This window comes from Mollisia scopiformis, assembly GCF_001500285.1.
Source record: "Mollisia scopiformis unplaced genomic scaffold LY89scaffold_15, whole genome shotgun sequence".
In the NCBI taxonomy this organism is placed as follows: Eukaryota; Fungi; Ascomycota; class Leotiomycetes; order Helotiales; family Mollisiaceae; genus Mollisia; species Mollisia scopiformis.
This window is the reverse complement of record NW_017263595.1, coordinates 1,279,947-1,305,830: the sequence shown is the minus strand read 5'-3', so window position 1 is coordinate 1,305,830 and position 25,884 is coordinate 1,279,947. Positions and strand designations below refer to the sequence as shown.

Genomic DNA, 25,884 nt, shown 5'->3' with positions numbered 1-25,884 from the left:
AGTGTAAAGTCTCTCCACCCGCAAGAACGGATCGCGAGTTACTATAGGCACTGTCTCTGAGGATATGATGGCAAAAGCAGAAACTACTTAGTTGAAGAAACCCTTTGAAGAGGACATATATATTTCGAAGGTGCTTTCTTTATGTGAACGATGGCAGCATGGCACACTAAATGAGGCCATAGAGTAATTCCAAGGCCTCAATGCAAGACGCGGTTCAACGAAAAGCAGGGCAAAATGTTATCAGAGTTAGCAAAGAGCACGCCAGGAGATGGACGTCTTGGTACAATAATCACACTTGCGCAGGAGAATAAAAGTCAGCCTTGGGTGGAATGTGATCTGCATTATGATGAAGTATGAGCTCTCTCGTATGGGTCTCAGGAGGCTGCCGAGAAGCCTGTGATGACTTAAACGGTTGCGCATGTGCCTGAATCGGGCAAGCAAAGAAGGCGTCGAACCATCAAAGATTTTAGCCGCTAGGTAAATGACCGCGTCAGTCTTCGGTGGATGCCATCAGATGGCGCCACTTCGTGTAGTACCTTGTGCTGGTATGAGAATGTTCTTTGCGGCTAGTCGGGCAGACAACCGAGTACCAGTGGAGAGGGAAGCGTGCCCGGAGCATGAATGACAAAATATGTCTGAGAGTATAAAGTGTGTCCTTTTTTGGCTGCAACCTCGATGGCTGCTTCATCTTGGTATTTGTTTCCGAAATCGTCCCTGCATCCAACAACGATACATCTTCAATTGTTTAGCCCTATTGACCAACAGTCTTCTGTCGACCCCGAGGTCAACGACATCGAAGCCAGCACCGGTCTCTTTGCTTGATGGCGCCTCGTGTGAATTATGCCCACTCCATATCTTGACCAACTCCTCCTTGTCGAAGAAGTAGACCCGCGTTCCGTCCCCGCGAATATAAAAGTTTTCCTCTAGATAGCGACCCTTCTTGAAGCGCACTTGAGCTAGATCGCCTCGACCATAGTCTCGAAATAGGACTTCCCCACCGGGCTTCAGCACTCGAAAGATGTTTTGCACTGCTTGGTTCCACTGAGATGGCGATAGGGCGGAGAAGATGAAGATCATCAGGACTAGATCAACGCTCCCTTCTTTCAGTCCGGGTGGTAGAACCTCACCGGCAGCATCCCAGACGTCGGCTTGTATGTTCTTGGTATCGTATGCTTCGTTCGCACGAATCACGTCCACAGCTTTCTTGGAGAAATCGCATGCATGAATTTTGAGACTTGGATTATGATTATGGGCTAGTATAGGAAAAGCAGTGTTTCCAGCACCTGCACCAACTTCAAGTAGAGTAATGGGACCGGCGTCGGGTTTTGTGATTCGAGACAGGATAGGAAATTCTTGTTGCAGCCACTTGCGATCCTTGAAGAAGTTCGCTGTGTTATTTTTGTAGAAATTGTTCCACCACTTCGCAGGATCGGAATTGAATCTGTCTTTGTGTGTGTTAGCAGGGAGTGCTTTATGGTGGGCAAACATAAACATATGGGTAAGGTAAAATTCAGATAGGAGCGAAAGACATTGCTAAATTTGTTTCATTCATGGGCGTGAACCTCAGATGAACTATGCATTGATTGTTGGATCATCAGGAAAAGGGAGTATTCGAAAAGGTGAGAAAAAGGACGAGGACTAACTTTTATCGAAGTCTGAGACTGGGGCTTCTCGCTGTTTAGCATATTGTAATTCTGCGTACTCTTTGTAAGTATCATCTGTTTCTACATGATCCCATGCATTGAATTCAAAGACATTGTCTTCTTCACTGAGATAGCGCGAGCCAAATTGAAAGGGATCGCTTCTCTTCAGGTTATTTTCAGGGTCGTGAGAAAGATGTGGGGGAGCTTCCTGTGGAGGATCAGTCGCAGCTGGCGAGTCGCAGACTGTTAAAGTCGACAGGCTCTCTATCAGAACAGGCTGTGCTTTCATTTCACTGGCCATGGTAATTGATCATGAGAGTGGAGAGGTTTGGTGGAAGGAAAATCTGTACTTCGATAAAAAATTCGAAAGGTCTGATGGTACTCGAGTACAAACCGACCTTGCCGAATGCAGGCTAGCTGGCCGAGAATCTGCCGTAGCTCCAGGATGCGATGCAAAAAGTTATGGAGCTCAAGGTTGTCTTAATGTCAATGACCTCACGATTTCGTGCAATACCTTGAGCATTTCTTTGTTAGATCTTGTCCGCCAGTATGTTCTCGATTCCATAGCATCTATGTTGCTTTTCAACTGATATTTCCTCGTCTTCAAACACGGCACAATGTCAAAAACGATGCTCCAAGCACTGCGTCAAGTGCCTCGAATCCACTCGTTACAGCCTATCTCGCGAAGAGCCTTCATAAATCTCCCTGGATCCGAAGCGCAGAGCCTGTCGGCAACCCGAATATTACCATACGAATCTTCGAGCGTGTATACCTTAATAGCGGATGTGGATAGTTACTCCAGTTTTCTTCCTTACTGTCTCGATTCGAAAGTCACAAAATGGTCTTCCCCAGACAAGAATGGAACGAAATGGCCGTCGGAGGCTGATCTGAAGGTCGGATGGGGAGGATATGAGGAGACTTTCAGGTCCCGACTCTTCTGCATCCCAGGATCAGTGGTTGAAGCGCTCGGCGGAGAAGCTGTGACGTCTCTCAAAAAGAGCGACCTCGAGCATCATTCCTCGACAATGGACGCGCCTGCCACCGCCAACAACATATTCAAGACGATTTCTACAAGGTGGACTGTTAAGCCTTTTCATTACAAGCCACCTACTGGCGTACCGCAATCGGACAAGACACAGCATCCAGCGAGAGACCAAACCGAAGTGCACTTGACACTCGATTTCCAATTGGCGAATCCCATATATGCTGCGTTAAGCAAGGCTGTTGCTCCGAAGGTTGCGGGGATTATGATAGAGGCATTTGAAGTCCGCGCCAGGAAGATTCTGGATGGACCTGGAGCTGCTGTTCACGGACAAAATACCCGAGATGGAGCCTTTGCTTCCAGTAATAAAATGGGCTTGTAGGTTCTGGTGGAATCGGACAGGCGTTTTGGAATAAATCGCTGTACCATTATAACGGCAACTTCTAGACGTGTGTAGTACTGTACAGTACCTTGAAAGATGAGATCATGACAGAATCAACGCCATCCTGCTCTTCCTCTTACCACTAATTGTGTGCTATTGATGGGGATTATGTGCCGTAAGGCTTTCCTACTCTTGATCATGTTTGATTCACATACATCTCGAACGGTGGGAAGGACTAGCACATGTCAAAACATGGCCGGCTTGGAAGCTTCTAAGCGCGTTCAATTATGTCATCACATCACCATAGCTCAAAGCACAATATATATAAAAGCAAGTCTTAATACATCGCACTTTGCATACGATCTTTGGTACAGCTCAAGTAATTGCCGTGCTGATATTAAAGTAGGAGCAAGTGTAGTTAATGCTCTTGGTGTTCTCGCTTCTCACCATCTAAGCGAGCCCCTGAATCGTGAACTGAAGTGAGGCATCAAGCTCGAGTTTCGATCGCACAAATCTAATTATCCCACTGCATAGAGCACCAGAATTCTGACCCATGTAGTATGATCATATTTGAAGTTGAGTTGTTTTCTTCTAATTACTAATGACTGAGAAAGAACTGCAACATTCTAGGATAATTTGGGGTTCCAAGCCCGGTTACTGGATCCCATCCGGGAGAAGCTTCAAAGCCAGCCGTGCCACTGTTGGGTATCAGTACGATTACTACTATATTTACAGAGGACATGAGTCGATAGCTCCAGGAAAGGTGTCTTAGGACTCAGATCCCCGAAAGCACTGAAAGGGTAGACTTCAACATACCAGCCGGGATTTGTTCCATTTACGATATCATTCAAAAGATACGGATGAGCGTAGAGTGTCGGGTCTATCAATGATTAGGTTAGATTTCTCCATATACCTGGTGACTGTAACATACTAATAAATCCTATTGGACCTTTCCCAATGTTCATCCTGGCCTCATTGATGAGTGCGAGTATTGATCCAAACGTGGGCGCTGAAGCCGATGTTCCATACAAGTGGTAATTATATCCACCAAGAAGGGCAACGACATATCTTGCCCCATTGGCGCTAACATCCGGGTATCCTCTCGTCAGCTGAGAATTGTTGAAGCGTTCAGCGCCATAAGGTGGAGGATAATTCCTGAACCAAGACTTCACCGCCTGGGACTGATAAGAGGGCATTTGGAACACATTCGAGAACCCACCTCCAGACGCGATTTTTGTCGAGCAAGCAATCTCGGGCTCAGTTACAGATGCATTGGGCTTGATTTGTGTTGCTCCGACGGACAAGACGTATGGACATGTGCTTGGAAAGGATGGGACGAACATCGATGAGCCAGATGAGCCATCGTTGTAGCTCTTCGTGGTGGGGTCCAGACATCTCCCTTGAGAACCGGCAACGCCGTAGTCTGATGAACAGTAGAGGAATGTGGTACCAGCAAGTCCCAATTTCGCGTACTCGTTGCACTGACGAGTCTCATAGGCGGGGCTGAGATCGTGCTCATTGTAGGAGTAGGAGGTACTTATGACTTTTGAAGCTGCATGACCGCCGCAGTTACGTGGTCCAGTGTAACCACCAGGGAGCGGGTCAGGGTAGATGGCATCGACTGTCGGGCTTGTCACGTTGTCCGTGGCATCATTGGAAGAGCAATAGGACGCGTCGATGGAATCCAGGAAGTTGTTAAACGAGGTGTAGTCGGTCTCGATCATGTCGCCTACCTGGAAAAGGGTGACATTGAGAGGGTTGACAAGGGCCATGGCATATTGTAGGTCGAGGTTAGATTCTGTATTTTGACCAAGATTTGGAATGTCATTTACATCTCCTCCGTCGACCGACAGAAGGGTAGGGCGCCTTTGGACCTGGTACCGTTAGTGGCTGTCACTTCATGTGCTGTGGGGAAAAAAAGCTCGTCAAAATTGGCATTGCTGCATTTCGTCTCATGAGGATGAGTCCAGAGTTTTGGGACATTCAGATTCTTACCTGGCTTTTGGAGTAGTTACTAAAGAAGACGTCGAGATCTGACCCTAGATACGACTGAGGTGTGTATTCTGCAAGTAAAGTTAGTGATCAAATTGATTCCCAATCTACGGAGTTTGAAGTAGAGAACCTACCAACGATTCCAAAACTATTCCTAGGCTGATATCTTGTCAGTAAAATTGCAGGAACATCTTCTAGGAGATCAACAGTGCAAGCAAATCATTTGGGCTACAAAAAATAGACCGAAAATCAAAACTTACTCACATTCGTTCTCATTCCGGGTGGAAGACTCGGGATTCCATAAAGTGCTCTCAAACAATCAGGCGTCACATTATTGTGACAATCCTGAAGATTATTCAAGATCGGTTTCGCAATCGGAGAGACCTTAGGTAGCCATGGTGGCCTTCCAGAATGACCAAAGCCTGCCCCAGATCTCTTCTCGTTGGTCCGAGAAGGAAGGACTTTCGTGTCGAAATGGATAGTTGGCGTTATGAAGTCGATGTGGGATTGAATATGCCTGGTTTGGTCAGCTAGGGGAATTACTTGCTTCACAAAGACGTGCAATATCCATGATTGAGATCGTTGGTTAGGATGGGGATATTTACCTGGGGACATGATACGCCTCACAAGCAACATGACCTTGCCGTGTGACTTCATGTTCATAAAGATGATATTCAGTTCTGAGAAGTGCCTCCGCTTCTCCCACCGATACATTAAGATGCAACCAGCCCAAGGACCGAGATTTCGAGACTCTATCGCCAATGATACCAGCAGAAAGCAGCCAGTCATGAACTGCCTGGACAGTATCAGGACTCGGCGCGAACATATCCACAATCTCCTCGTACGACCAATGTTTTCCATAATCTTCCGAATCAGGACTCGAGATCCTCATCAGATGGCTATCGAGATCATCGATATTTGACTGCTTCAACGCGATCCTCATCGGTAAAACACGTTCTGGATGTAACCTCGAATGCCTGTTCCACCCCTCAGGCATAACCTGTCTCCGTTCATGAACAACATGGTCCCACGTCGAAGGATACGCAATCGTACCAATGGCCAAAGAGATGAGAATCACCAAAACTGATGAGTACATTCTGGCAGCCAACCCATACCCGTCAGTATCGGAGGTCCCAAGCTGTCCTTCATATTTATCGCCACGGCCGAGTCGCCTCAAATGTGCTATTTTAAGGACGGGACCGGTATGGGGAATCTCGACTGTGAGAATAAATTGAAGAGAACGGCACGGTATACCTTGGTAGTTAATCTCCTGTAAACATGCCTGTACCGTGTACCAAGAAATGCAGGTTGAAATGGATGGTAATGGCTAAATACAAACACCGGCAAGATCGCTAAGCACGTGGACAAATTTAAGAACACTTGTCATGGGATTATCGAGAAATGGATCAAGGGCATCGAGCTGAAATGGACTGTCGAAGCTCACAGTCCACAAGCATTTGCCTGAATAATTGTGCGTGAAAATACTCAAGATGGAAATGTTTGCTAGGATAGTGGGGAGCATATGATTAAAGCACACTGTTGGGATGATCTATAGTATCGCCGATTGTAATGTCTTACCCAAGAGATCCAGAACCCATCCAGTCAAATATAGGCAAGAATGTGTGTCCAATCCCAAGCGCCTTGTTGCCGTTCTTGTTCCCACCGATCCCCCCCCCCCATGTAGCCCTTTTGAATCCCCAGAGCAAATCACCAACCAATCCTCATCGCCGCATCCTCATGTCATCCCTCCATTAAGATCATTTCCATATAAGCAGAACTTTATCCCATACGCGCACGCTAAATAGATGTCAAAATATGAAAAGTTGATGGTATCAAGAATGCACCGCTCCATAATTCAACCCGACGCAAATAAGCAATCGCAAAACCAATGACAACACCGCTAATCTGAACATCCCCTACTCGGACAGATGAAAGTAGACTGTACGTATATATCACCAAGGAAAAAAGAGTCCGAGCAATGAAGAAGAACCGTAGTCTACCAAGGATTACGCGGTGATGCGCGACGAGCCTCGGGATTCGGTCAGGTAGACACGTTTAAAAAGTTGAACGATTGAAGTCGTCTACTTCTTTCTCGCTTTTCAACTAGTCAGTCTCTGGATGGCAAACAAGAGTTCGAAGACATACCTTTTGACGATTTTGGTGGAGGCTTACCGGCCATCCATCCTAACATTCCTCCTTTGGCAGGTTCGGCTTTCCGTCGAGATTTTGGTGGTGGAGAACCGCCTGGTTTCATGACTATAATTGGAGCGCCTCCTGGACCATGACCTTGTGGCGGCCTTTGACCTGGCGGTGGTCCTGGCCAGCCATGTGGGGGTGGAGGTGGAGGACCCGCGCCTCCTCTATGGGTGGATGGTGGAGGACCAGGAGGAGGGCCGCGAGAGGAAGTGTGATGGCCTCTGCTACCTGGCCGTCTCTCTCCAGGATGAAAGTGGTGACCGGGCATAGGACCTGGAGGGCCTGGCTTTGGTTCGGGCATTGGCCACATGTGCATGGTAATTGACCAGTCCGGCTCGATCATTGTCTCCCATACTTGAGGTAGAATGATCTCTCCATTCGGCCCAATCAAGTCATAGTGACCTTCTTGTACATGAGGTCCGATGACATCGACATGTAAGAATGCTTGTTTGATCAATTCCTCCATACCCTAGAATAGATCAGTACAAGGCAATTACTGAGGAATTGGGAGACACCTACCTCCCATTGTGCGCACAAGTGAAATGGAAAGCTGAACTTCCTGCCGACCGCATCCTTGAACTTGATCGGTTTTTTCTTGTCGTCCCCTGCAGGAGCCATGGCTTTGGCTAGAGCTTCAGCAGCTTCCTTCTTCATCTTCGCCTCACTTTCCTCGAACTCTTTCTTCGCCTTTGCAGCCTCTTCCTTTAATTTTGCAGCTTCTTCAGCAGCTTCCTTCTTGACGCGTGCGAGTTCAGCAGCAGCATCTGCCTTTTCCTTCTCCTCAGCAGCTTTGTCCGCAGCCTTCTTGCGCTCGGTCTCTGCAGCTTTCTTCGCGTTCTCAACGCCTTTTGCCATTGCAGTTTCTTTTTCCTCCTTCAACTTCTTCTCCCAGGCGGCCTTTTCATCTGCAGCCTTCTTTGCTGCCTCCTCGGCGGCGGCCGCGGCCGCTTTTTGTCCGGCTTCGAAATTTGCCAAAGCAATCTTCTTCTCCTCTTCGAGCTTCCTTTCCCACATGAGCTTTTCCTCCGCTGCTTTCTTGGCCGCAGCTTCGCGATCCTCAGCTGCCTTTTTCTGAGCAGCCTCGTAAGCAGCCAAAACTGCTTTCTTCTCCTCCTCAACTTTTCGCTCCCATGCAAGCTTCTCCTCAGCAGCCTTCTTCGCTGCTTCGGCTTGGGCTTTAGCAGTAGCCTTCTGTGCTTCCTCGTGAAGCTCCAACACCCTCTTCTTCTCTTCCTCCACCTTCCTCTCCCAGGCAGCTTTGTCTTCCGCGGCTCTCTTCGCAGCTTGCTCTCGCTCCTCAGCAGCAGCTTTCTGAGCAGCCTCATAAGCTGCGAGGACAGCTTTCTTTTCATCCTCCACTTTCTTCTCCCAGGCTTTTCTTTCCTCAGCTGCTTTCTTTGCGGCTTCCTCTGCTGCCTTAGCTGCAGCCTCTTTCGCCTCCCTTTCGGCTAACTCTTTTTGGGCCCTTTCCGCTCTCTCGGCCAATTCTCTTCTCGCCCTTGCTTCCTTCTCTTCCAAGTCTCTCTTCACTCTGTCGGCCTCCAATTTCTGGTTCCTCATCATATCATCTAGCACCATGAGCTTCTTCTCGATCTCTGGATCCAAGGGCGCGGGCCCAAGTACAGAAGGCTCGCTTGGTGTCCAATGGTGCCCGTACTGTCCGTACCCTCCAGGACCTCCTTGCTGTTGGTGCATGTATCCAGGATACCCATTGTTGAACCCACCGCCATGATGCTGAGGATACTGCATCATGTCATGTCCAGCGTAGACACCCGGAGTGCTGTGACCCGAGTGGTGTTGGCCATTGAAGTAACCGGCACCACCACCCCCTCCCGGCGCTGGCTGGGGAGAGAAAGGGTTCTGGGGATTGTATTGAAATTGTCCCGGGCCTCCATAGTGCGTCAAAGCACCTGGGTTGCCTCCAAATGGCGGTGCATATGGAGCAGTGGGTGGCCCAGAGTAGGAAGATTGGGCATAGCCGGGCGGGGGCCTTCCAAAGCCTGGCTGAGGTGCCGGGAACCCCTAGATTGAAGTCAGTACTATTGATGTGTTGAGAGATCAAGGTCAAACAAAACTTACCCGCCCGTAGCCTGGGTAGTCGTCGTCCAGTGTGCTTGATGGTGCTGCCAGAGCCGGCTGCCGATGGAGCCGGGTTGGCGCTCTTCTGCTTCTTTCTGTAGTTGTGTGTCTTCGCGTGGGGACTCGCGATGGAGGCGGCCTGCTTTCCGTTCTGTATCGAGCGCCTGTCCTTGGGCGGGATGCCGGTCTCGATGCGCTATCGCTGGGTTCTATCTCTTCAGAAACGCCTTGCCAGGATCCGTCCGATTCGTAATCAGAGGACTCGTCGTCAGTGAAGTTCTCGCTGCGATTGCTGCTGTTGGAGCGCGAGGCGCTATTTGTCGGTGAGGTTCCTATGGTGATCGTAGTTGGCATTGGAAGGTATCCTATCGAGGAATTATCTCTGGCTCACGACTTCCTGCCAGAGAAGGTCGGAGTGGAGATAAACCTAGGTCGTTTGGGAAAGGTTTTGGTGTCGAGCACCTGTGTGCATGCACTGAATTGACCCTTCTTGGGCAGACGGATGTGCGGATCGATGTGAGGCGATGAGAGAAGTGCAGGTGTGGCTAATTCTTTGCAAGTGAGAGGAATGCGCGGAATGAACTCTCTTGTTGATGATCTGGCGGTGTTGTGTTGTGTTGTGAGGGAGCGCGAGCGCGGCGCGGGACGAAGCGTGGTCGCAAAGCAATCAGTGCGACGGTGACAGATAATTCAAGTTCTCTGGCGAGACGATGATGCGCAGAAGCGATGATAGTTGTTGTAACGGTGTATCGTAGATTCGCAGTTGGCGATTCGCAATTCGTGAAGGGATTCGTGGGTGAGGTGAGGTGAGGTGAGTGTTGTGGTGGTGGTGGTGGTAAGAATGAATAATAAGAATAAAAGTTGCTGAGGGGTATGGTAATTAGCATTAGCGGCACGCAAGGCGAAAAAGAGACGAGAGGAGAGGAGAGGAGAGAGAGGACAAAAAGCACAGGGACCCGACGACGGATGCCCAATGCAAGATTCAATACCAGATTCAGTCCGTACCCAATGTCCAATGTCCAATATCCCACCCCTGGTACATCCGTGTGTGGAGGTGTATATGTGCACTCTGTTGGAGATTTATTTGACACACTTGGGCGACTCCTTTCCTTATTATTATTATTCTTCTTCCTTTCTTCCACCGGGACAGGATCGTGATGGCAATGATCGTCCTTGATGCCCAGTCTCCGCACTAGACGGGAACCAAACCCGGACAGACGATCATCGAGTTGAGTAACGAACAAACTGGACAGTACTGTACTCGCACTCACTCACGCACGCACGCACTCACGCACTCTCCAAGACAAAGACAGACAGAGCATGAAGAAAGGGGGTCAGCTCACTAACCTATTCGAGGACGAGGAGTGTTCTCTCCCTTCTCCTTCTCTCTATTTGGGGAGTTATCGTACGGGCTTGCTTGGGGGTCGAATCCTGGACAGATCCTGAAACCCGCCTCGGCGATGAGACGGCTCGTGTGAGTGGTGGGGTGCGGGCTCTGCTTGCTTGCTGGGTTTGGCCTGGTGGATGTGCCGCCGAAAGTGGACTGCCTGACTGGGCTGGGAGATGGGATGTGAGATAGGTACCGGACCGGACGGGAGAGTGCACGAGCTGCTGCTCCTGCGTGGTGGGAAGGGGAGACTTACTGTCAGTAGTGGATGTCGAAGAGAAGAAAAAAAAAAGTCGGTGTCGAAGTCAGATGGGTATTTTGGTTTTGGGGTCGGGGAATTTTTGGACAGGATGATGATGTAGTGAGTGAGTGGTGTTTGTTGCCAGGCTGACTGACTGACTGACTTTCTCGTTGCTGCTGGCTACTGTGCTCTACTCGGTGTCTCACCCAATGGCAACAGCCGGTTGGTGCTTGGTGTCTCCGCCTGCAGTCTTCGTTCTAGAAGGCAGTGGAGAAATGTACTTGCTACTGCAATGGAAATATTGCATATATGTATGTATATCTGTCTGTCTGTCTGTATGTTTGCGAGCCGATTGAGTAAGGAAGTCCCTTCACCGGTCGCGTAACTTTCGTCTGGTTCTGTGTAGAAGGCGATCCTCGAAAAGCATTCTGTTCTGGGGAGAACCGGAAGGCGCAGCTGCGGGCCTGGGAGAAAACTTGGGGGGATTGTGTGCACGAACGAAGAATTGTCCAAGTGTGTCAGCTGTCATTTATTATTCTGCTCTACGGACTGTGATCATCTTTCGGTCTTTATATCACCGTAGAGACGGACGCTGAGCTGAGGCCCTCGTGCGTTTTCACGAAAAGACTCATCTCTACAACAGAACAGCAAAGTCACTGCTCCACTGAGACTTCCGAATTGCCCTCACCGCTCATGTGAGTCTCGATACCCAATGCGAGAGCGCCCAACCACAGCCAGAATGATGCAACGCTATTTCCACGATTCGAGCCAGCAAAGCGGCCAGACCCGCTCGAGGCTGATCACAAGAAACCCGAAGAAACGTTGGGTTTCTCGATTCCAGTAATTCTTCCATACCCAAGGCGGATCAAGACAATTCAGGAGAAGTTTTGGTGCCTTGCAGCGGACCCTTCGTTCCTCAGTGAGGTCGTATTTTGCACCGTGGCCATGGTCAATTGTAATCCGCATGGAAGGCCTTCAACGGGAGATCTTCACAGCATCCGTCTCCAATAACGCTTTGGCGGCAATCACTTCGGATTTGGTGAAACCTTCCCACCCAGCCTCCCCAGCAACACTCCTTCGAACGATCTCGGATAATTTCGCCGTGGCTGTTTCATTCAGACGTTCCAGGGTCTTGGAATCTGGCGTTGCTAGGGCCGAATCTGACTTCGCCTGCCGAGATGGCTGCGAACGACCTGTGAGAAGTCGGGCAGTTGTCTATGATTTGTTAGAACAAGACTGCTAACAATACGTGGCGGACACGTACCAATTTCAATCCATAATATCCACGAAGGTAGTCGTCACATAATTCGATGCTTCGACAAAATCTTCGAATGGATTCTGCAAGGTACTTCTCAGATCCAGCCTCACCGGAAATAGCTGCCATATATAGGATTTCACCCAACCTCGCATGAATCTACACCAGCAGTCAGCAAGTATACCGAGTAGGACGTGTCTCGATACTGACGTTCCAAGCGTAAGGGGTGATGAGGAGAACCTCTTCCAACGCAAAAATAGACTGCGGGTACATGCCCTGCGACGCATAGAGATCCGCCAACTCAGCCCAGGCTTCGGCATCGCTGGGAGAGGAATCCAGAAATTGATTGAGAGCAGTGATTGCTTCAGTCGTCTTCTTTAGGGATTTGAGGAGGGCGATACGGCGTTTCGTGATGGGCTAATACTGTTAGCATGCAATGCACTGTTCCTTGTAATCGACGACCTACTATATTGCTGGAGTCCTTCTTTAGAATAGTATCGTATTCCTCCAGCACCTGCTTGAGCGCAGCATCATCAGTCGCAACAGCTTCCTGAAATAGTCCTCTCAATGCCATCAATCTCTCGTTGTCCGCACCAAAGCGTGCAGTAAGTCTTTCCAAGCATTGATGTGCCGACTGCTCGTCCCCAGTCCGTAAGCATGATAGCATGAGGTTCTCGTAGGTCATCCATAGCTCAGCAGACTCTGCGGCAGACCAGAGAGAGCTCAATGAGTATGGGGAGATAGCTGAAGGTGTACTTTGTAGTAGTGTTGGCGCCTGTTGTGATAGTTGTAGAGCGACATTTGGTGGAAGATGCGCCGGAGGATGTAACAGTGAGGAGGTCATTGTGTAGAGTGTCATAGACGGTGATGATGATGGGAACGATCGAGGATGAACAGAAAGAGACACAAGTTCACTGTTTTTGAAGCTTTTGGAGGTGTTAGCTACTCGTTATGTTGTTGCCCGGAGCTGAGCTTAAATTGATGCCGCTATTGCGGCGGCGCTAGCTCGAAGTGTATCTTGGTGGGGGGAACCTTCCATATTCTTACAATACACGCGTGAGCACATCCGTTCAGTTATCCGCCATTTCGATTGATAGTGTTCGGTCTCGAGATGGTCGCAAACATTATCTGATTGCACATTATGCCATCAGGGCTTCTGCAAGAATCTCGCCCTTCTTTGCTCAGTCACAGAGGACTTCACCGGACAGCTCGCCCAAAATGTGCGCCTTCCTGCATACCTCGACATACCTTCAAGCTAATGTTCTTCTGCAGGTTCGAAAAGTCTCTATACGACCTCATCCGAGGCCTGCGGAACCACAAGGGCAACGAGAAGGAATACATCCAAAACAGCTTGAAAGAATGTCGGGCAGAGATTCGAGGGCAGGATATGGGTTAGTGATATCATGTCGCAGAGAAATAAGTGTTAATATGTTTTAGACCTCAAAGCTACAGCTTTATTGAAACTTGTATATCTCGAGATGTTTGGCCACGACATGTCTTGGGCATCTTTCCATGTACTGGAAGTGATGTCTTCAGCGAAGTATCTCCAGAAGCGAGTAGGGTATCTCGGTGCAGTTCAGAGCTTTCGACCAGATACAGAAGTCTTGATGTTGGCTACAAATCTACTGAAGAAGGTTCGCTAGTCTTCCTTGCATGCTCTTTATATGCTCAACGGTCTAGGATTTGACTTCCACTTCTGTGACAACGATGACCCTTCCTATAATAACGTTACCACATGTCATTACACCATCGTTGGCCATGTCTGTACTTTCGGATCTTCTCCCAAGATTGACGCATTCACATCCTGCCATCCGAAAAAAGACTATCGTCACTCTGTACCGATTGGCCCTCGTCTACCCCGAGACGCTGAGACCGGCATGGCCAAAAATAAAGGAAAGATTGATGGACGAGAGTGAGGACTCAAGTGTTACAGCAGCTATTGTGAATGTGGTTTGCGAACTAGGCTGGCGACGGCCATCTGATTTTCTTCCACTGGCACCAAGGCTCTTCGAACTTCTGGTTGATAGCGGAAACAACTGGATGGCTATAAAGTTGATCAAACTCGTTAGTACATCGACAGAGTTCATTCGATGACCTACTAATATATTTAGTTCGCAACATTGACACCATTAGAACCCCGCTTAGTTCGGAAACTGTTGCCCCCTCTGACCTCCATTATTCGGACCACTCCTGCCATGTCACTTCTGTATGAATGCATAAATGGCATCATTCAAGGAGGAATCTTGGACAGTGGAGATGACTCTGTTGGAGGCGAAGAGATCGCAACACTATGTGTGACCAAGCTACGAGGAATGATTATGGTGGAGGGTGATGCTAATTGTGAGGGTGGAAAGTCAAACAGACCTGCAGCTGCTAACGATATCTCTAGTAAAATATGTGGCGTTACTTGCCTTCAACAAGATTGTTCTCACCCATCCATATCTTGTTGCTCAGCAGGAAGACGTCATCATGGAATGTATCGACAGCCCTGACATCTCCATACGACTACGAGCCCTCGATTTAGTAGTAGGCATGGTCAACAGTGACAATCTCATGTCTATTGTTGGTCGTTTGATGAGGCAATTGAAGAACTCTCGCTCAGCTACTGCTGAGGAGCTGAATCATCGACCAGCGCCTATAGAACCCAGTGCAGATTCGGACGACGAATCTCCCGAAGCTGCAATTAAGAATGCTAAAGGCGCTTCAGACGCGCCTTTATTACCAGATGACTACAAAGTCGATGTTATTACCAGAATACTCGAGATGTGCTCTGGAAGCAATTACGGAAATCTGGTCGACTTTGACTGGTATATTGATATCTTGACTCAATTAGTTCGAACCGCCCCCATCCCAGATGCCACTTCATCCACCTCGAATCCAGAACCTGGGCAAAATGATCTCAAGGTGGACGTCTCGGAAAAAATTGGAGATGAACTTCGCAACGTTGCTGTCAAGGTGAAGGCTGTAAGATTGCAAGCTGCAAGGGCTGCAGAAACTATCCTTGTGTCTACTTACAATGACAGCTCTTCGAACCTTACATCTGGGAGTGGAATCCTCAGACCGATCGCTTGGATTGCTGGAGAATATGCTTCTTATTTGGCTTCTCCCGAAGGCACATTAACTGCGTTGCTGCAATTAACTAAAGGTGCCACACCCCCGGAGAGCCTGATCTTCTATCTACAAGCACTGCCGAAGATATTTTCCATGATGGCTGGTGACGAACAGCTCGCGTGGACCCCTGAGCGTAAAACAATGATCTCACTGTTGATGGCTCGAGTGATACACGCACTAGAGCCCCTTGCCATACACCCTGATTTGGAGGTTCAAGAACGAGCAGTCGAATTTTCTGAGCTTCTGAAGTTGGCCGCAGAGGCAGCTACTGGGCAGGAACCATCACAAGATGACGCCCAAGACGCACCGTTGTTGCTCACACAAGCGATACCATCACTCTTCATTGGCCTAGAGTTGAACTCAGTCGCAGTGGGTGCGCAGAAGAACGTACCCATACCCTCTAACTTGGACCTGAACCAACCAATCAACGCAAATTTAAGCAACCTTTTAAAGGCTGTCGAGTTCTCTGGATTTGATGCTGTTGACGAGGATGAGTTTGAGATTTATTACCATAAACCGGAAGCACAATCACAAAGTGTTGCTGAACCTGCAACCAACCGTCTTGGTGCTGCTGAAGAACCGGTCCATTCATATCAACAAGGCGGCGAAGAAAGTTATCTGGACCCAGATATTGTAGCTCGACGCCGGGCTGAGCGCCTGGAAAGGAATAAGGACGATCCATTTTACATTCCTCCATCAGATAGGTCCGGTGGCTCTACTCCTCTGCACAATATCCTTCAAAGCAACAATGGAACGGATATGGATATTGATGCCATACCGATTATGCAATTAGATCTAGGTAAGACAGCCGCAAACAAGGCCGGACAACCATCCACAAAAAGGCCATCTGCATCAAAAGCACGCCAGCGAATCCAGGTTGCGGCAGATGAAACTCTAGCGACAAGCGGCACATCTACACCTAGGAATGACGATTCGGAAAACAGCCTGGAAGGCCATCAAAGACCCAAAGCCAAAGGAAAGCATTCTCTGCTTCAGGTCGACTCGAGCCATATTGGTGCTTTCTCACTCGAAGGCGACGGGTCTAGCGAACCAATCGACTACGAGCGTCAGCAGAGAGAAGAAGCAGAAATGGCAAAAGCGATGAAAGAGGTTGAAAGGCTCCGGCTAGAAATGCAACGAGCTAGTGAACGGATTGAAGCTGCGAAAGGGGTTGAAGGTACGGTGGTGAAGAAAAAGAAGAAGAAGCCCAAGGTGGTTGAGCATGAAGGGGAAGAAGATGGATCTGTAGCGGTGGTGAAGAAGAAAAAGAAGTCGAAGAAATCTGTGATAGATGATGGCTCTTTGGACCCAGAAGCGGCTGCCGATGTGGTAAAGCCAAAAAAGAAGAAGAAGAAGAAAGCGAAGATCGATGAGGGTATCGTTGACCCAGAAGGTGTAGTGGATTCATAGAGGAGCATAGCGCAGCGGCTGGGATATTTCGGCGTATGGCTTTGAAGCATAGGAGCATTTGGCAGGAATTGGTAAATACGTACTTTGAAGATTGCATTGGGATGAATGTACATAGAAGACGTGGAGAAGACCAACTGCACCCACGATTTTGCTCCCGAATACCCCTTTCATTGTCCAACTCGGATTTCATCTTGGCGGCGCGCCGAATGATAAGATACAATAAGTAGGTGGTGGTTGAAAATCGAGAAGTGCAACAATTAGGGAGAGTTCATAACCCTAAGAAGATGCATTGAGAATGAAACATAGTGGGACGGGGTCGCAGAACGAGAAGCGAGAGCGGGAGTTCAGCGGAACCGGAACAGAAAGCTCATTATTACATGTACTGACAGGTAGCGAGACTTTGCAAGCTCACGGAATGTCCACAAGTTAGACAGCATCTAAAAGAGTCCTAGGAACTATAGTCTGCGACGTAGGAATTCTGTAGACTTGAAATAGTCATCACGTGATCTAATCGTTATCGGACTGCCCTGTTGTGAACAAACTTTTCTGCGAGCTTTAAAAAAAAAACTCCAAACGCTGAGTACAGCCGCATTATGGACGACTCCAACGCCAACTACATCCCCTTGGGGATTGGGAATAGCAGAGGATTTGGAACCCCACAGCCAAGAGTAACCTCTCTATCTGGTAGACCTCCAAAGGTCATTGGAGAGACCAAAGGTATGGTTTGACGTGCCTATACCACAGAATTACCAGATGCGATCGATGCCATGGCCAACCCCCAACTAACTTGGATTAGAGGAACGAAAGCGAATTGCCCGCGAGATCCGACTTGCGCACAAGAAGGCACACAAGAAGGAGAAGGCAGACGCAAAAAGAGCAAGAAAACTCAATGGCATCCTGCACAGGCGCATGGTTAGTATAACTTTCCCACCACACTTGGAATGTGGAATTGATATCTTTTTAGACCAAAAACCCAGAGAAATATACCAAGAACAAAGACCGAAATCGTCAACGTGCTATCGATCTCGAACGCCAGAGGATTCAATACGGAGCAGTACACCAATGTGAACGCTTGGCGGCCAAACATGATCCGACTGGAAAGATGTTCAATGTTGGGGAGGTTATTGTCACTCCCGAAGGGAAGGTGAAGTCGAAGGAAGCTATCAAGAGAGAGGCTGAACGAGAGGCACAACAAAAAGCTGAGAAGGAGGCGGAAGCTCTACAACCTCGAAACAAGAGAATCAGCAAGAATCAACTCAAGAGGCAGGAAATGTTGAAGCCTAAGCCAGTTCCGCCCAAACCTGTCATCCCAGAAGGTATCACACTACCGGAAGGCGAAGAGAACCTGGTTGAGCTATTCGATATTACCGACCAAGAAATCGAGACCAGGCTCAAGAGACAAAAGTCTGCCAAGAAACAGGCTGCTAAGGACCTGCGGAAGATTCAGAAGGAGAAGAAGAAGCTCAACCGAGCTATGAAGCTCCGAAAGAAGCAATGTGCTTACGCAGGTGTTACCTGGGACCCGGAGCGAGCTAAAAGAGAGATCATTGGGGAAATGACAAAGGATGCCGAGAATGAATCAGGTTCAGACTCTGACTCCGACTCCAGTGATGACAAGTCTGACGCTGAGGGCGAAACCAATGGCAAAGCTACGAAGGAGCCGAAGCCAGAGGCGAGCTCTTCCGACAATTCTGAGCCTGTACAGGTACCAGGAGAGAAGAAGAAAAAGAAGCTACCAGAGATTCAGCGGCCTAAGCTTAATCTGGAACTGATAGCAAAGGCCGAGGAACTAGAACGACAGCGACAACAGAAGAAGCTTCTTGCTAGACAAAGAAGACGAGAAGAACGCAAGAGACTAGCTGAAGCAGAGGAAAGAAAGAAGGCCGAAGAAGCTCGTGCCGCGGAAGAGGCCCAGAAGGCTATTGTCGACGAATCTACTGAAAAGAAGTCTAAAAAGAAGCGGAAACGCTCCAAGGACGAAGACGAGGATGATGAACCCGAGGAAAGCAGCAAGAAGGAGAAGTCTCACAAGAAGAAGAAATCGAAGACTGGTGAGGTCGAGGCGAATTCTGAAGACGTCGAAGTAGCAGATGATGAACCCGTGAAAAAGAAGAAAAAGAAGTCGAAGACCGTGGATACCGAGCCTGCGGATGACAATGAGGATGGGCCAGAGAAGAAGAAAAAGAAGAAGAGGGATCGAACCGAGACTGAGGTTGAGCTTACTGAAGCGGAACTGGAAAAGCAAGAGAGGAAGAGGAAACGAAAGCTTGAGAAGCTTCAAGAGAGCAACGATGACAAGCTGGATCGACAGATTGCCGAGAGAGAAGCCAAGATGAAGGCGGAGGTGGAGCAAAACGGAGATGATACGCCTAATGGTGCTGAGCACTGGAATCCCGATGCTCTGTCAGGAGACTCTGCACGAAAGGACAAGTTCTTACGACTACTCGGAGCTGGCAAGAACGGAGCAGAGAAGTCTACAGATCAATCGAGCAGCAAGAAAGTCAAGAAGTCTAAGGACAAGAATTCTGTCGAAGAGATCACTAAGGTTCAGTCTGAATTGGAGAGGCAATACGAAGCAGGCATGAAGCAGAAGCATGACGGTGGAAGCAAGAGACGTGGTCTAGGCGCCTAAAAGTATGGATCAAGAATGATTTGACGTTTTGTTTGGTTATCGATTTGAAATTGTGGCTTTATTCCCCCTTTGCCTTACAGAAGCTCAGGATGGCTACCATTCAGAAATGCAGCGTATCTTGAAAATTTCAAACTCCGAAAGGAACGCCCATTGCAATTGCTCCCTATGAGATGACCCCCTATGAAGTGACTTTTGTAATGTACATCTGTCTTTTTGAGTACATTTCCCCGGGCTCCTTCTCGACCCAGCTCCCCAGCATTCACATTACATTGTCCATTTGCCCTCCTCTATCGTGTTGTCCAAATCACCGGAAGAAGAATCGACTCAGCAACTCGAAGATCAAACCGCCAAACACCACAAAGCCTAATAGGACTGCAATTCGTCGTCAGCAGTAGTCTGCAGATCGAAGTCCGAAAGATGTACGTACTCAACCATCCAAGACTGATTGGGCTCTTGAAATCTTGCTTCTTCTTAATCTCGCTGGCTGGCTTTCCGCGTTTGAGAGACTGCTCCTTTGCGAATTTGGCATTGCGCTTTCGTTGTTCTGGGGTTTGCGCCTGGGGAAGATGGTCAGCTCGTGTAATGGGGGTTGGGAAGCTGGGAAGAATTACCATTGTATTTGCTTGCAGATATTAAGAGGGTAGTAGGAGATATGGATCGTGTATTGGCGAGGTCAAATAGTGATCCTTAAGTATCTGGCGGACTGGAAAGGACAGTTAGAAGTGAAATGGAAATTCCGAACAATGTGATCTGTTCCCAAGTATCGGCCAGAGTGCAGTTGTGGGGCTTGGAGCCGGGCTAGGGTCCGTAAAAGCGCTCAGGGATTTAAGGTTCGAAGTTTGGACTTCCTCATCCGAACTCCAAGCTCGAGAACAGAACTTCTCTGCCTTGGGAGATCATGCAACACGCATCTTCACTCTCAGAATGATTTCTTTCACATCTCGGACGATCCTCACAAAGCGCAGCGGCTGGAGAGTTGTCGTGCAACCTCGATTCAATTCTACTCAAGCTGGCCAGAAACCAGTCTCTCCTCATGTAAGCTCTGCCAAGCTACTTGTACTGCCAATGGAAAACTAATGTGCTGCGCAATAGGTCGGCTTCTACAAAACCTTCACACGACCGGTAGCTAAGGTCTTGCTAATGGCGACATTCACATATCAATTGGCATATTGGGGATGGGTGAAGCTGGAAAAGGACGAGATCAAACGTGAGAAGTCTGGTTAGTCAAGTCACAATCGATGTTGGCACTGGCTGATCAGCTGTTCTCAGCGGAACTCGAAGGATTAGAAAAACAGCTTGGAGACTTGACGAAGGCGAAGCAACTGAAGCCTTGAGCTTTTCAGGATATGCCGGCCTTCCAACGATCCGGACGAATACCGAGCAATCCTTATCCCATCGGCAAATCTGAGGTGATATACGTTTACTGTATCTTCAATCAGATAATGTAGGATCGGACACTGATTGATGATCGGAAAATGACTCAATTCGGGCCAGGATCACCATTCTATGACAACATCTTTGACATGGATTTGTTGTGAGATTTTGGCTCACCACACGAGAGACTCGGTACATCCAAGATGATGTTTTTGGATATTGCTGAAGCAGATGACCGTCAGATCGTTCAAAACGAATTCTCTCTAGGACTGTCGTCGCTCTGCACAGCAACTCCGACAATCTTGATCAATGCTAGAATATAAGGCCTAATGGCCTTTGCCAACCTCTATATGAAAAGAGATTTACTCTTGCTCTTTGGCCTGTCTCCTCGGTGTCCTATTCTCTTGTTTCAAGGGTATGGATAAACTCGAAAGTGTACCTAGGTTTGGTAAATGAATTGATATTGCGTATGCGCTTTGTTATTTTTGTGGCTTACTCGTAAGGCGCAGTTCGCAAAGACTAATTATCCTTTACTTGCTTGCTTGTCACTTGATGATCGTCAGAGGGAGACATCTCATCCATAGAACATTGAGTCAGTTGACTCTTCGGCCGATTCATATTCCTCGATATATTTTGGCTGAGCTGAGATGCACCTCGTTGTTGTCCAGTCAGGCTTTGAGACGTTGTGCCATGTCCATTTCCATCTGCAGTTCCAATTTGACAAGCATTGACTGCGGCTGAGACTAGTTCCCGCCTGCCCTTGGCAACCAACAATTTGTGAAAACAAGTCACCCCCAGGAATGCATGGGTAGCATCGAGGTCGCTTTCTACTTGTCAAAGGTTTCTCAGACATCAAAAGCAGGCATGAGGCGTCGACGAGTTGGGTCTCCGGCATTGTAAAGGCTTTGGTTTGAGCTGGCCGATGGTAATCAAACATGCTGGTGGGCTGCAGCTCGTACAATTGTTGGATGTCTGTGGAGGGCGCAGATTATTCTGAATCCTTTGGGTGGGCAAGTGTTCAGCCCTAAAAAGCAGAATTTCACTTTCACTCTCACTCACTCTCATTTTCAACTTGTCCTCGGCTCTTATTTTGTTCTAGTGAGTTCTAACGGCCATTTTGTCCTTCGCGTCCTACTTCTCTGCGTCTTCATGCTTCGCAATCAATCTTCATCCTCAACAGTACCCATCATGGCCGCCAACACTGCGTCTGTAAGGGTGCCAAGCGACAACAACACATCCATCAGTTCCCCGCCCGCGAGTCTGAAGCCTTCCGTTGAACGGCTCTCCGCGATCGATCGCGATGCTGTCCGCAAAGAACTTGGTGCGCCTCTGGACTACAATGAAACTCCTCCCGAGAACTCCAAAGACGCGAAAAAGCTTCCTCCCCATGGGCTCTACAAGTTAGCTTTGGGCATGGAGAACCGCGCTTCGATGCGTTACTACTTCATCATGGTCCTCTACAACTTCTGCGTTATACTCCAACTCATTCTTGGTGCTACCCTTACAGCCCTCGCTGCTGTTGGTTCAGCAACAACCGATAAGACTGGGGTTTCGATTACAGTTATAGCTGCGGCAAACACGGTCAATGCAGGTGTCATCGCGTTGTTACATGTAAGCCTGACCTTCTCACAAGATGATTTTATCTTCCCTGCTGTTTTGGAGCTTCCTTCGCGACGTCTCGTTGCTCCTGACACAAACAGTATCTTCGGCGAAACTGTCATGTTGGATGTACCAAGAACAAATGCTTACGACACCTTGACCAACAGAACAGCGGATTTCCCCAACGTTTACGAAGTGACATGAACGAGTATTCGAAAGTGGTGCAATACATAGAGAAGTTGTTTGAGACTGGCAATGTACCTGTTGGCATGACCAAGGACGAGGCTGTCAACTCAGCTTGGGACAAGTACGATGAAGCCAGGGCGACGGTAGAGAAGAATCAACCGACTTATTATGTTGGACAGACCCCGGCAACGGCAGCCCCAGCTGCGAAAGCATCTCCTGGGGATCTAGTTTAGCCTATGATCGGGAGGTTAAAGAAGGGGTGAAGGGAGTTTGGAGTCAGTATTCTAGGGATACCAATGTTGTTCTAAGTGATTGTTTTCGTTTTGAGCGACAGTGAGGTTTCCTCTCTCTTGTTATGCTGTGGTGGATGGAGATCTGTATCGCCAAGCAACGATGTTCATAGCTTCATTTCTCGTACAACAATTGTAGCAGAGTCAACATCTTCATGTTTTGACGCGAGTATTTCCGTTCAAATCGATGTTTGCCTCCGAATGGAGCAAAAACTAGCAGGCAAGCAGTCAAATTGTTCTGGGTTCGACATTGGAGCGCGGGAAGACTTCACGTCTAAATGATTGCCCATTGACTAGATGTTGGAAGTTTCAAGGTCACCATTATCACAATTTGTAGCACGAAGTCATCAATGAACCTTAATGTGAAGCGACTTTGGATCTGTAAATTGCTTTTCCGATATCCAGCTTTCATCAATCGTATCTACACATACTATTCACGGAATCCCGTTGATATACCATAAAAGAAACTTAAGCAACCCTACCCTTCACCTGTCTCAGCTCCTTGACCTTGAAATCCTTCCATATAAGAATAAACCCAAAGCAGGGAACCAAGAAGACCGTCGCCGCAATCGTCAAATACCACATCGACTGCCCATACGCATAAATGACCGCCGTCCGCTCAGGAGATCCAATCGGATACAAGAGCTGCGTAGTAATACTAGCATACAACTCAGCATTCAAAGTCGCGTTCCCTGGCAACGCTGCATTGAGTGCTTCGGGGAATTTGTGGGTGTATATCGCACCAGCGATCGCGGATCCAATACCCCCTCCGACAGAGCTAAAGAGAGCTATAAGAGCCAACATGGACGCAACTCCAGCGTGGGGAGCTGCTGCCATAACAGCCATATCTTCGCAGATGACTAGTCCACCGCCTCCGAAAGCAATGAAGATTTGGCACATGATCAGGTATCCGATTCCAATGTCTGGTTTGCGGAAGTGGATCATTAGGCCTACGCCGAGGATCTGGAGACAGAGGTGAGCGAGAGCGAGGTATTTGAAGCGGCCGATGAGTCGGATCAGGCCTGCGAGGATGACAGCCCAAAAACAGGAGCCGATGCTATAGATGTTGTAGACATAGCCAGCGTTCGTTACTGAAAGGCTGTGGACGACTTGTAGGTAGGCGTTGAAGTAGGAATCCCAGAGACTATTCCTTTGTTAGAATACGAAGCTCTCGATGGATGACTTGGAGACTTACTAGAAGCTGATGAACAAGAAGTTGGAAAGCATACATGCCCCAATAACAGAGCGATCCATGAGGAGACTGAACGGGATGAAGGACTTGGGAGCAAGGAACTTTTCGTAGCAGATGAATGCAATCAAAGCAATGCCACCGACGACGAACATGGCGATGATCATGGGTGCTTTGTATCCTTTTGCTTGGTATGAGGCGAGAGAGAATGGAAGGAGGATGAGGACGAAACCGGCACAGATGAGGATCAAGCCGATGACTGGAGTATATTAGTAGGCAATCTGAGGGTTATGATGGGAGGACTTACTGTCAAACTCCCAGAAGTAGTAGTTAATGCTCTGTCCCAGAGTACGTCCACTCTTCTCTTTGACCAGCAACCCTCTCTTGGTGGCCTTGCATTGGTTGAGCCAAAGAAGAGACATAATAGGCATTGCAATGACGGGAGTAACGATTGCATATGTACCATATCCCCATGGCCATCCACTAGTTTCGAGGAAGGATTGGGCTGCTCTTGGGCCAATAAAAGTCGTGACTATGTATGGAGTAGTTGAGAAGGCAAAGACTAGAGCTCTGTTCTTCAAGCTGGATGTATCGGCCATGAAGACGTCTAGTGTGTAAGCCATACCATCGAAACCGACCCAATAGAAGACCTGAGCAGCAGCATAAGTCTCGACGTTTCTACAAGCAGCCATCATGATGAGACCTATAAATATGAGCAGGAAATCAACCAAGGACTTCGAGTTTCAACATACCGATGACAGCAAATCCAGTCATGATTCCAAAACCCTCTGCGCGTCCTATGAGATCAACGAATTTGGCAGTTGGTAGTCTCATGACACCACCAACAATGCTAGAGACGATTGAAGTGGTCGAGGTGAGAGGAAGCAACGAAAAGGACGAGGTTACGTAGACGATCAAGTTGAATTGAGTCTGTTGCTGCATCGAAACGACGAAGAAGACCAGGAAGATACTGTATCAGTGTCAGTTGATCCTAAAGTTGCGCTTTTTGCAAACTTACAACGCGTAAGCCAGAATTAATTCATTCTTGGTCCATGTCAAGGTGACAGCTTCGACTTTCTTGACACCAGTCTGCACGTCGGGTGTAGGTATCTTCTCGAGGATGTTCTCGTCACTACTTCTTGCCTCTCCAATATCATCGTTGAGGTTCTTCTCTGTGGCACTCTCCCCGGCGGGCTCAGTTTGAGGAGCTGCCTCCTCGAGCAAGACGTCCCGCTGTCCAAAGCCACGGAATTTCATGTTGACTTAAATGGTAAGGAAATGGTTGAAGAGGGAAAAGCGCAAAAGTCCATGGGAGATACCCAGAGTATATGTATGCAAGCGTTCAGGTTCGGCCCGTCCATAATCTTGCTCAAGGCCAAGGGGCTATCAACGTCGAAATTCTTCATCCCTCTTTACTAGTGGCACTTGTGTGTTACCAGGACACATCAACCCACTTGGTTGCATATTTCCCCTCTAGTATGCTAGTCTTCTCCATATACGGGAACGTGCATAGTGAAGAAAACCCACTTAGTGGATCACAAACCCGAGGTGAACATCGTCTGCCAATGACAAGAGACGCTTTCATCTGATAAAAGATTAGATTTTCACCATCTGATAATCCTTGCCGCAGGTAGTGGAGTGGGTGGTCCTTCCGTACATCTTCGCAGTTTGAGGGATTTCTCTGTCTGCACTTCAGATTCTAATTTTTCTTCTCTGAAGAAACTTCGTCTTGATATCAGTGTCTATCTTTTCCTCTGCTGTGCGCTTATCATACTGCGTTGACATCGGGTGGTAGAGCTTCATCGCGATAACGATCCCTCTGCAGCGATTCAGATGCGCAGAGAATGTCACCAAGGTTCTTCTGGAAAGTGTTTGTGCAACCTTGGCAGCACACCCTGACCAGCTTCTCGGGCAAGGATTGCACTTTTCTTGCAAC

At 48.3% G+C, this 25,884-nt stretch overlaps 11 protein-coding genes across 11 annotated transcripts; 5 read left to right on the top strand and 6 right to left on the bottom strand.

The window, feature by feature from the left end:
* Nucleotides 1-319: 319 nt before the first annotated feature.
* Nucleotides 320-1,972, bottom strand: LY89DRAFT_708347 (actin binding protein-like protein). Its single transcript, XM_018217675.1, has 2 exons — nucleotides 1,644-1,972; nucleotides 320-1,445 (listed from the first exon to the last, which is right to left on the bottom strand). Exons 1-2 carry the CDS (start codon nucleotides 1,942-1,944, stop codon nucleotides 685-687), a joined length of 1,062 nt encoding a protein of 353 aa, XP_018069938.1. The 5' UTR covers nucleotides 1,945-1,972; the 3' UTR covers nucleotides 320-684.
* A 153-nt stretch (nucleotides 1,973-2,125) lies between these two features.
* On the top strand, nucleotides 2,126-3,344 carry LY89DRAFT_619616 (uncharacterized protein). The gene is made up of 2 exons (XM_018210885.1): nucleotides 2,126-2,190; nucleotides 2,244-3,344. The coding sequence occupies exon 2, from the start codon at nucleotides 2,261-2,263 to the stop codon at nucleotides 3,005-3,007; it is 747 nt and encodes a 248-aa protein (XP_018069937.1). The 5' UTR covers nucleotides 2,126-2,190; nucleotides 2,244-2,260; the 3' UTR covers nucleotides 3,008-3,344.
* A 124-nt stretch (nucleotides 3,345-3,468) lies between these two features.
* LY89DRAFT_750974 (uncharacterized protein) lies at nucleotides 3,469-6,183 on the bottom strand. The gene is made up of 6 exons (XM_018221218.1): nucleotides 5,605-6,183; nucleotides 5,260-5,516; nucleotides 5,003-5,070; nucleotides 3,939-4,881; nucleotides 3,824-3,887; nucleotides 3,469-3,705 (listed from the first exon to the last, which is right to left on the bottom strand). The coding sequence occupies exons 1-6, from the start codon at nucleotides 6,093-6,095 to the stop codon at nucleotides 3,606-3,608; spliced, it is 1,923 nt and encodes a 640-aa protein (XP_018069936.1). The 5' UTR covers nucleotides 6,096-6,183; the 3' UTR covers nucleotides 3,469-3,605.
* Nucleotides 6,184-7,526: 1,343 nt separating this feature from the next.
* On the bottom strand, nucleotides 7,527-7,780 carry LY89DRAFT_557269 (uncharacterized protein; the record flags this gene model as incomplete). The annotated part of the gene is made up of 2 exons (XM_018208392.1): nucleotides 7,527-7,664; nucleotides 7,715-7,780. Coding segments are annotated over 2 exons (204 nt in total), but the record flags the coding sequence as incomplete, so codon positions are not given.
* Nucleotides 7,781-11,877: 4,097 nt separating this feature from the next.
* Nucleotides 11,878-13,001, bottom strand: LY89DRAFT_588507 (uncharacterized protein; the record flags this gene model as incomplete). Its single annotated transcript, XM_018209485.1, has 4 exons — nucleotides 11,878-12,117; nucleotides 12,167-12,316; nucleotides 12,368-12,574; nucleotides 12,624-13,001. The coding sequence occupies 4 exons, from the start codon at nucleotides 12,999-13,001 to the stop codon at nucleotides 11,878-11,880; spliced, it is 975 nt and encodes a 324-aa protein (XP_018069934.1).
* A 207-nt stretch (nucleotides 13,002-13,208) lies between these two features.
* LY89DRAFT_619608 (Adaptor protein complex AP-3 delta subunit) lies at nucleotides 13,209-16,976 on the top strand. The gene is made up of 6 exons (XM_018210884.1): nucleotides 13,209-13,377; nucleotides 13,430-13,548; nucleotides 13,595-13,791; nucleotides 13,838-14,221; nucleotides 14,269-14,497; nucleotides 14,547-16,976. Coding segments are annotated over exons 1-6 (3,063 nt in total). The 5' UTR covers nucleotides 13,209-13,375; the 3' UTR covers nucleotides 16,679-16,976.
* A 276-nt stretch (nucleotides 16,977-17,252) lies between these two features.
* On the top strand, nucleotides 17,253-19,563 carry LY89DRAFT_686293 (uncharacterized protein). Its single transcript, XM_018215253.1, has 3 exons — nucleotides 17,253-17,395; nucleotides 17,475-17,590; nucleotides 17,643-19,563. The coding sequence occupies exons 1-3, from the start codon at nucleotides 17,272-17,274 to the stop codon at nucleotides 19,308-19,310; spliced, it is 1,908 nt and encodes a 635-aa protein (XP_018069932.1). The 5' UTR covers nucleotides 17,253-17,271; the 3' UTR covers nucleotides 19,311-19,563.
* LY89DRAFT_117044 (uncharacterized protein) lies at nucleotides 19,455-20,107 on the bottom strand. The gene has a single exon (XM_018205115.1). The coding sequence runs from the start codon at nucleotides 19,922-19,924 to the stop codon at nucleotides 19,598-19,600; it is 327 nt and encodes a 108-aa protein (XP_018069931.1). The 5' UTR covers nucleotides 19,925-20,107; the 3' UTR covers nucleotides 19,455-19,597.
* A 127-nt stretch (nucleotides 20,108-20,234) lies between these two features.
* LY89DRAFT_735676 (uncharacterized protein) lies at nucleotides 20,235-20,644 on the top strand (the record flags this gene model as incomplete). The annotated part of the gene is made up of 3 exons (XM_018220038.1): nucleotides 20,235-20,345; nucleotides 20,403-20,529; nucleotides 20,580-20,644. The coding sequence occupies 3 exons, from the start codon at nucleotides 20,235-20,237 to the stop codon at nucleotides 20,642-20,644; spliced, it is 303 nt and encodes a 100-aa protein (XP_018069930.1).
* Nucleotides 20,645-21,727: 1,083 nt separating this feature from the next.
* On the top strand, nucleotides 21,728-22,788 carry LY89DRAFT_117102 (uncharacterized protein). The gene is made up of 2 exons (XM_018205116.1): nucleotides 21,728-22,295; nucleotides 22,385-22,788. Exons 1-2 carry the CDS (start codon nucleotides 21,834-21,836, stop codon nucleotides 22,700-22,702), a joined length of 780 nt encoding a protein of 259 aa, XP_018069929.1. The 5' UTR covers nucleotides 21,728-21,833; the 3' UTR covers nucleotides 22,703-22,788.
* A 439-nt stretch (nucleotides 22,789-23,227) lies between these two features.
* Nucleotides 23,228-25,205, bottom strand: LY89DRAFT_588413 (siderophore iron transporter-like protein; the record flags this gene model as incomplete). The annotated part of the gene is made up of 5 exons (XM_018209479.1): nucleotides 23,228-23,903; nucleotides 23,955-24,207; nucleotides 24,256-24,651; nucleotides 24,701-24,918; nucleotides 24,967-25,205. The coding sequence occupies 5 exons, from the start codon at nucleotides 25,203-25,205 to the stop codon at nucleotides 23,228-23,230; spliced, it is 1,782 nt and encodes a 593-aa protein (XP_018069928.1).
* Nucleotides 25,206-25,884: the final 679 nt, after the last annotated feature.

Bases quoted from the DNA above. Each gene is read 5' to 3' on its own strand.
- LY89DRAFT_708347 (XM_018217675.1), bottom strand. From the start codon at position 1,944: ATGGCCAGTGAAATGAAAGCACAGCCTGTTCTGATAGAGAGCCTGTCG. The intron at 1,446-1,643 runs GTTAGTCCTCGT...ACACACACAAAG, and splicing joins AGTCTCAGACTTCGATAAAA to ACAGATTCAATTCCGATCCT.
- LY89DRAFT_619616 (XM_018210885.1), top strand. From the start codon at position 2,261: ATGTCAAAAACGATGCTCCAAGCACTGCGTCAAGTGCCTCGAATCCAC.
- LY89DRAFT_750974 (XM_018221218.1), bottom strand. From the start codon at position 6,095: ATGTACTCATCAGTTTTGGTGATTCTCATCTCTTTGGCCATTGGTACG. The intron at 5,517-5,604 runs GTAAATATCCCC...TGACCAAACCAG, and splicing joins GAGGCGTATCATGTCCCCAG to GCATATTCAATCCCACATCG. The intron at 3,888-3,938 runs GTATGTTACAGT...AATCATTGATAG, and splicing joins AGGTCCAATAGGATTTATTA to ACCCGACACTCTACGCTCAT.
- LY89DRAFT_619608 (XM_018210884.1), top strand. The intron at 13,792-13,837 runs GTTCGCTAGTCT...TCAACGGTCTAG, and splicing joins CTACAAATCTACTGAAGAAG to GATTTGACTTCCACTTCTGT. The intron at 14,498-14,546 runs GTGAGGGTGGAA...CGATATCTCTAG, and splicing joins GGTGGAGGGTGATGCTAATT to TAAAATATGTGGCGTTACTT.
- LY89DRAFT_686293 (XM_018215253.1), top strand. From the start codon at position 17,272: ATGGACGACTCCAACGCCAACTACATCCCCTTGGGGATTGGGAATAGC. The intron at 17,396-17,474 runs GTATGGTTTGAC...AACTTGGATTAG, and splicing joins GGTCATTGGAGAGACCAAAG to AGGAACGAAAGCGAATTGCC. The intron at 17,591-17,642 runs GTTAGTATAACT...ATATCTTTTTAG, and splicing joins GCATCCTGCACAGGCGCATG to ACCAAAAACCCAGAGAAATA.
- LY89DRAFT_117044 (XM_018205115.1), bottom strand. From the start codon at position 19,924: ATGGTAATTCTTCCCAGCTTCCCAACCCCCATTACACGAGCTGACCAT.
- LY89DRAFT_117102 (XM_018205116.1), top strand. From the start codon at position 21,834: ATGCTTCGCAATCAATCTTCATCCTCAACAGTACCCATCATGGCCGCC. The intron at 22,296-22,384 runs GTAAGCCTGACC...TGACACAAACAG, and splicing joins GTGTCATCGCGTTGTTACAT to TATCTTCGGCGAAACTGTCA.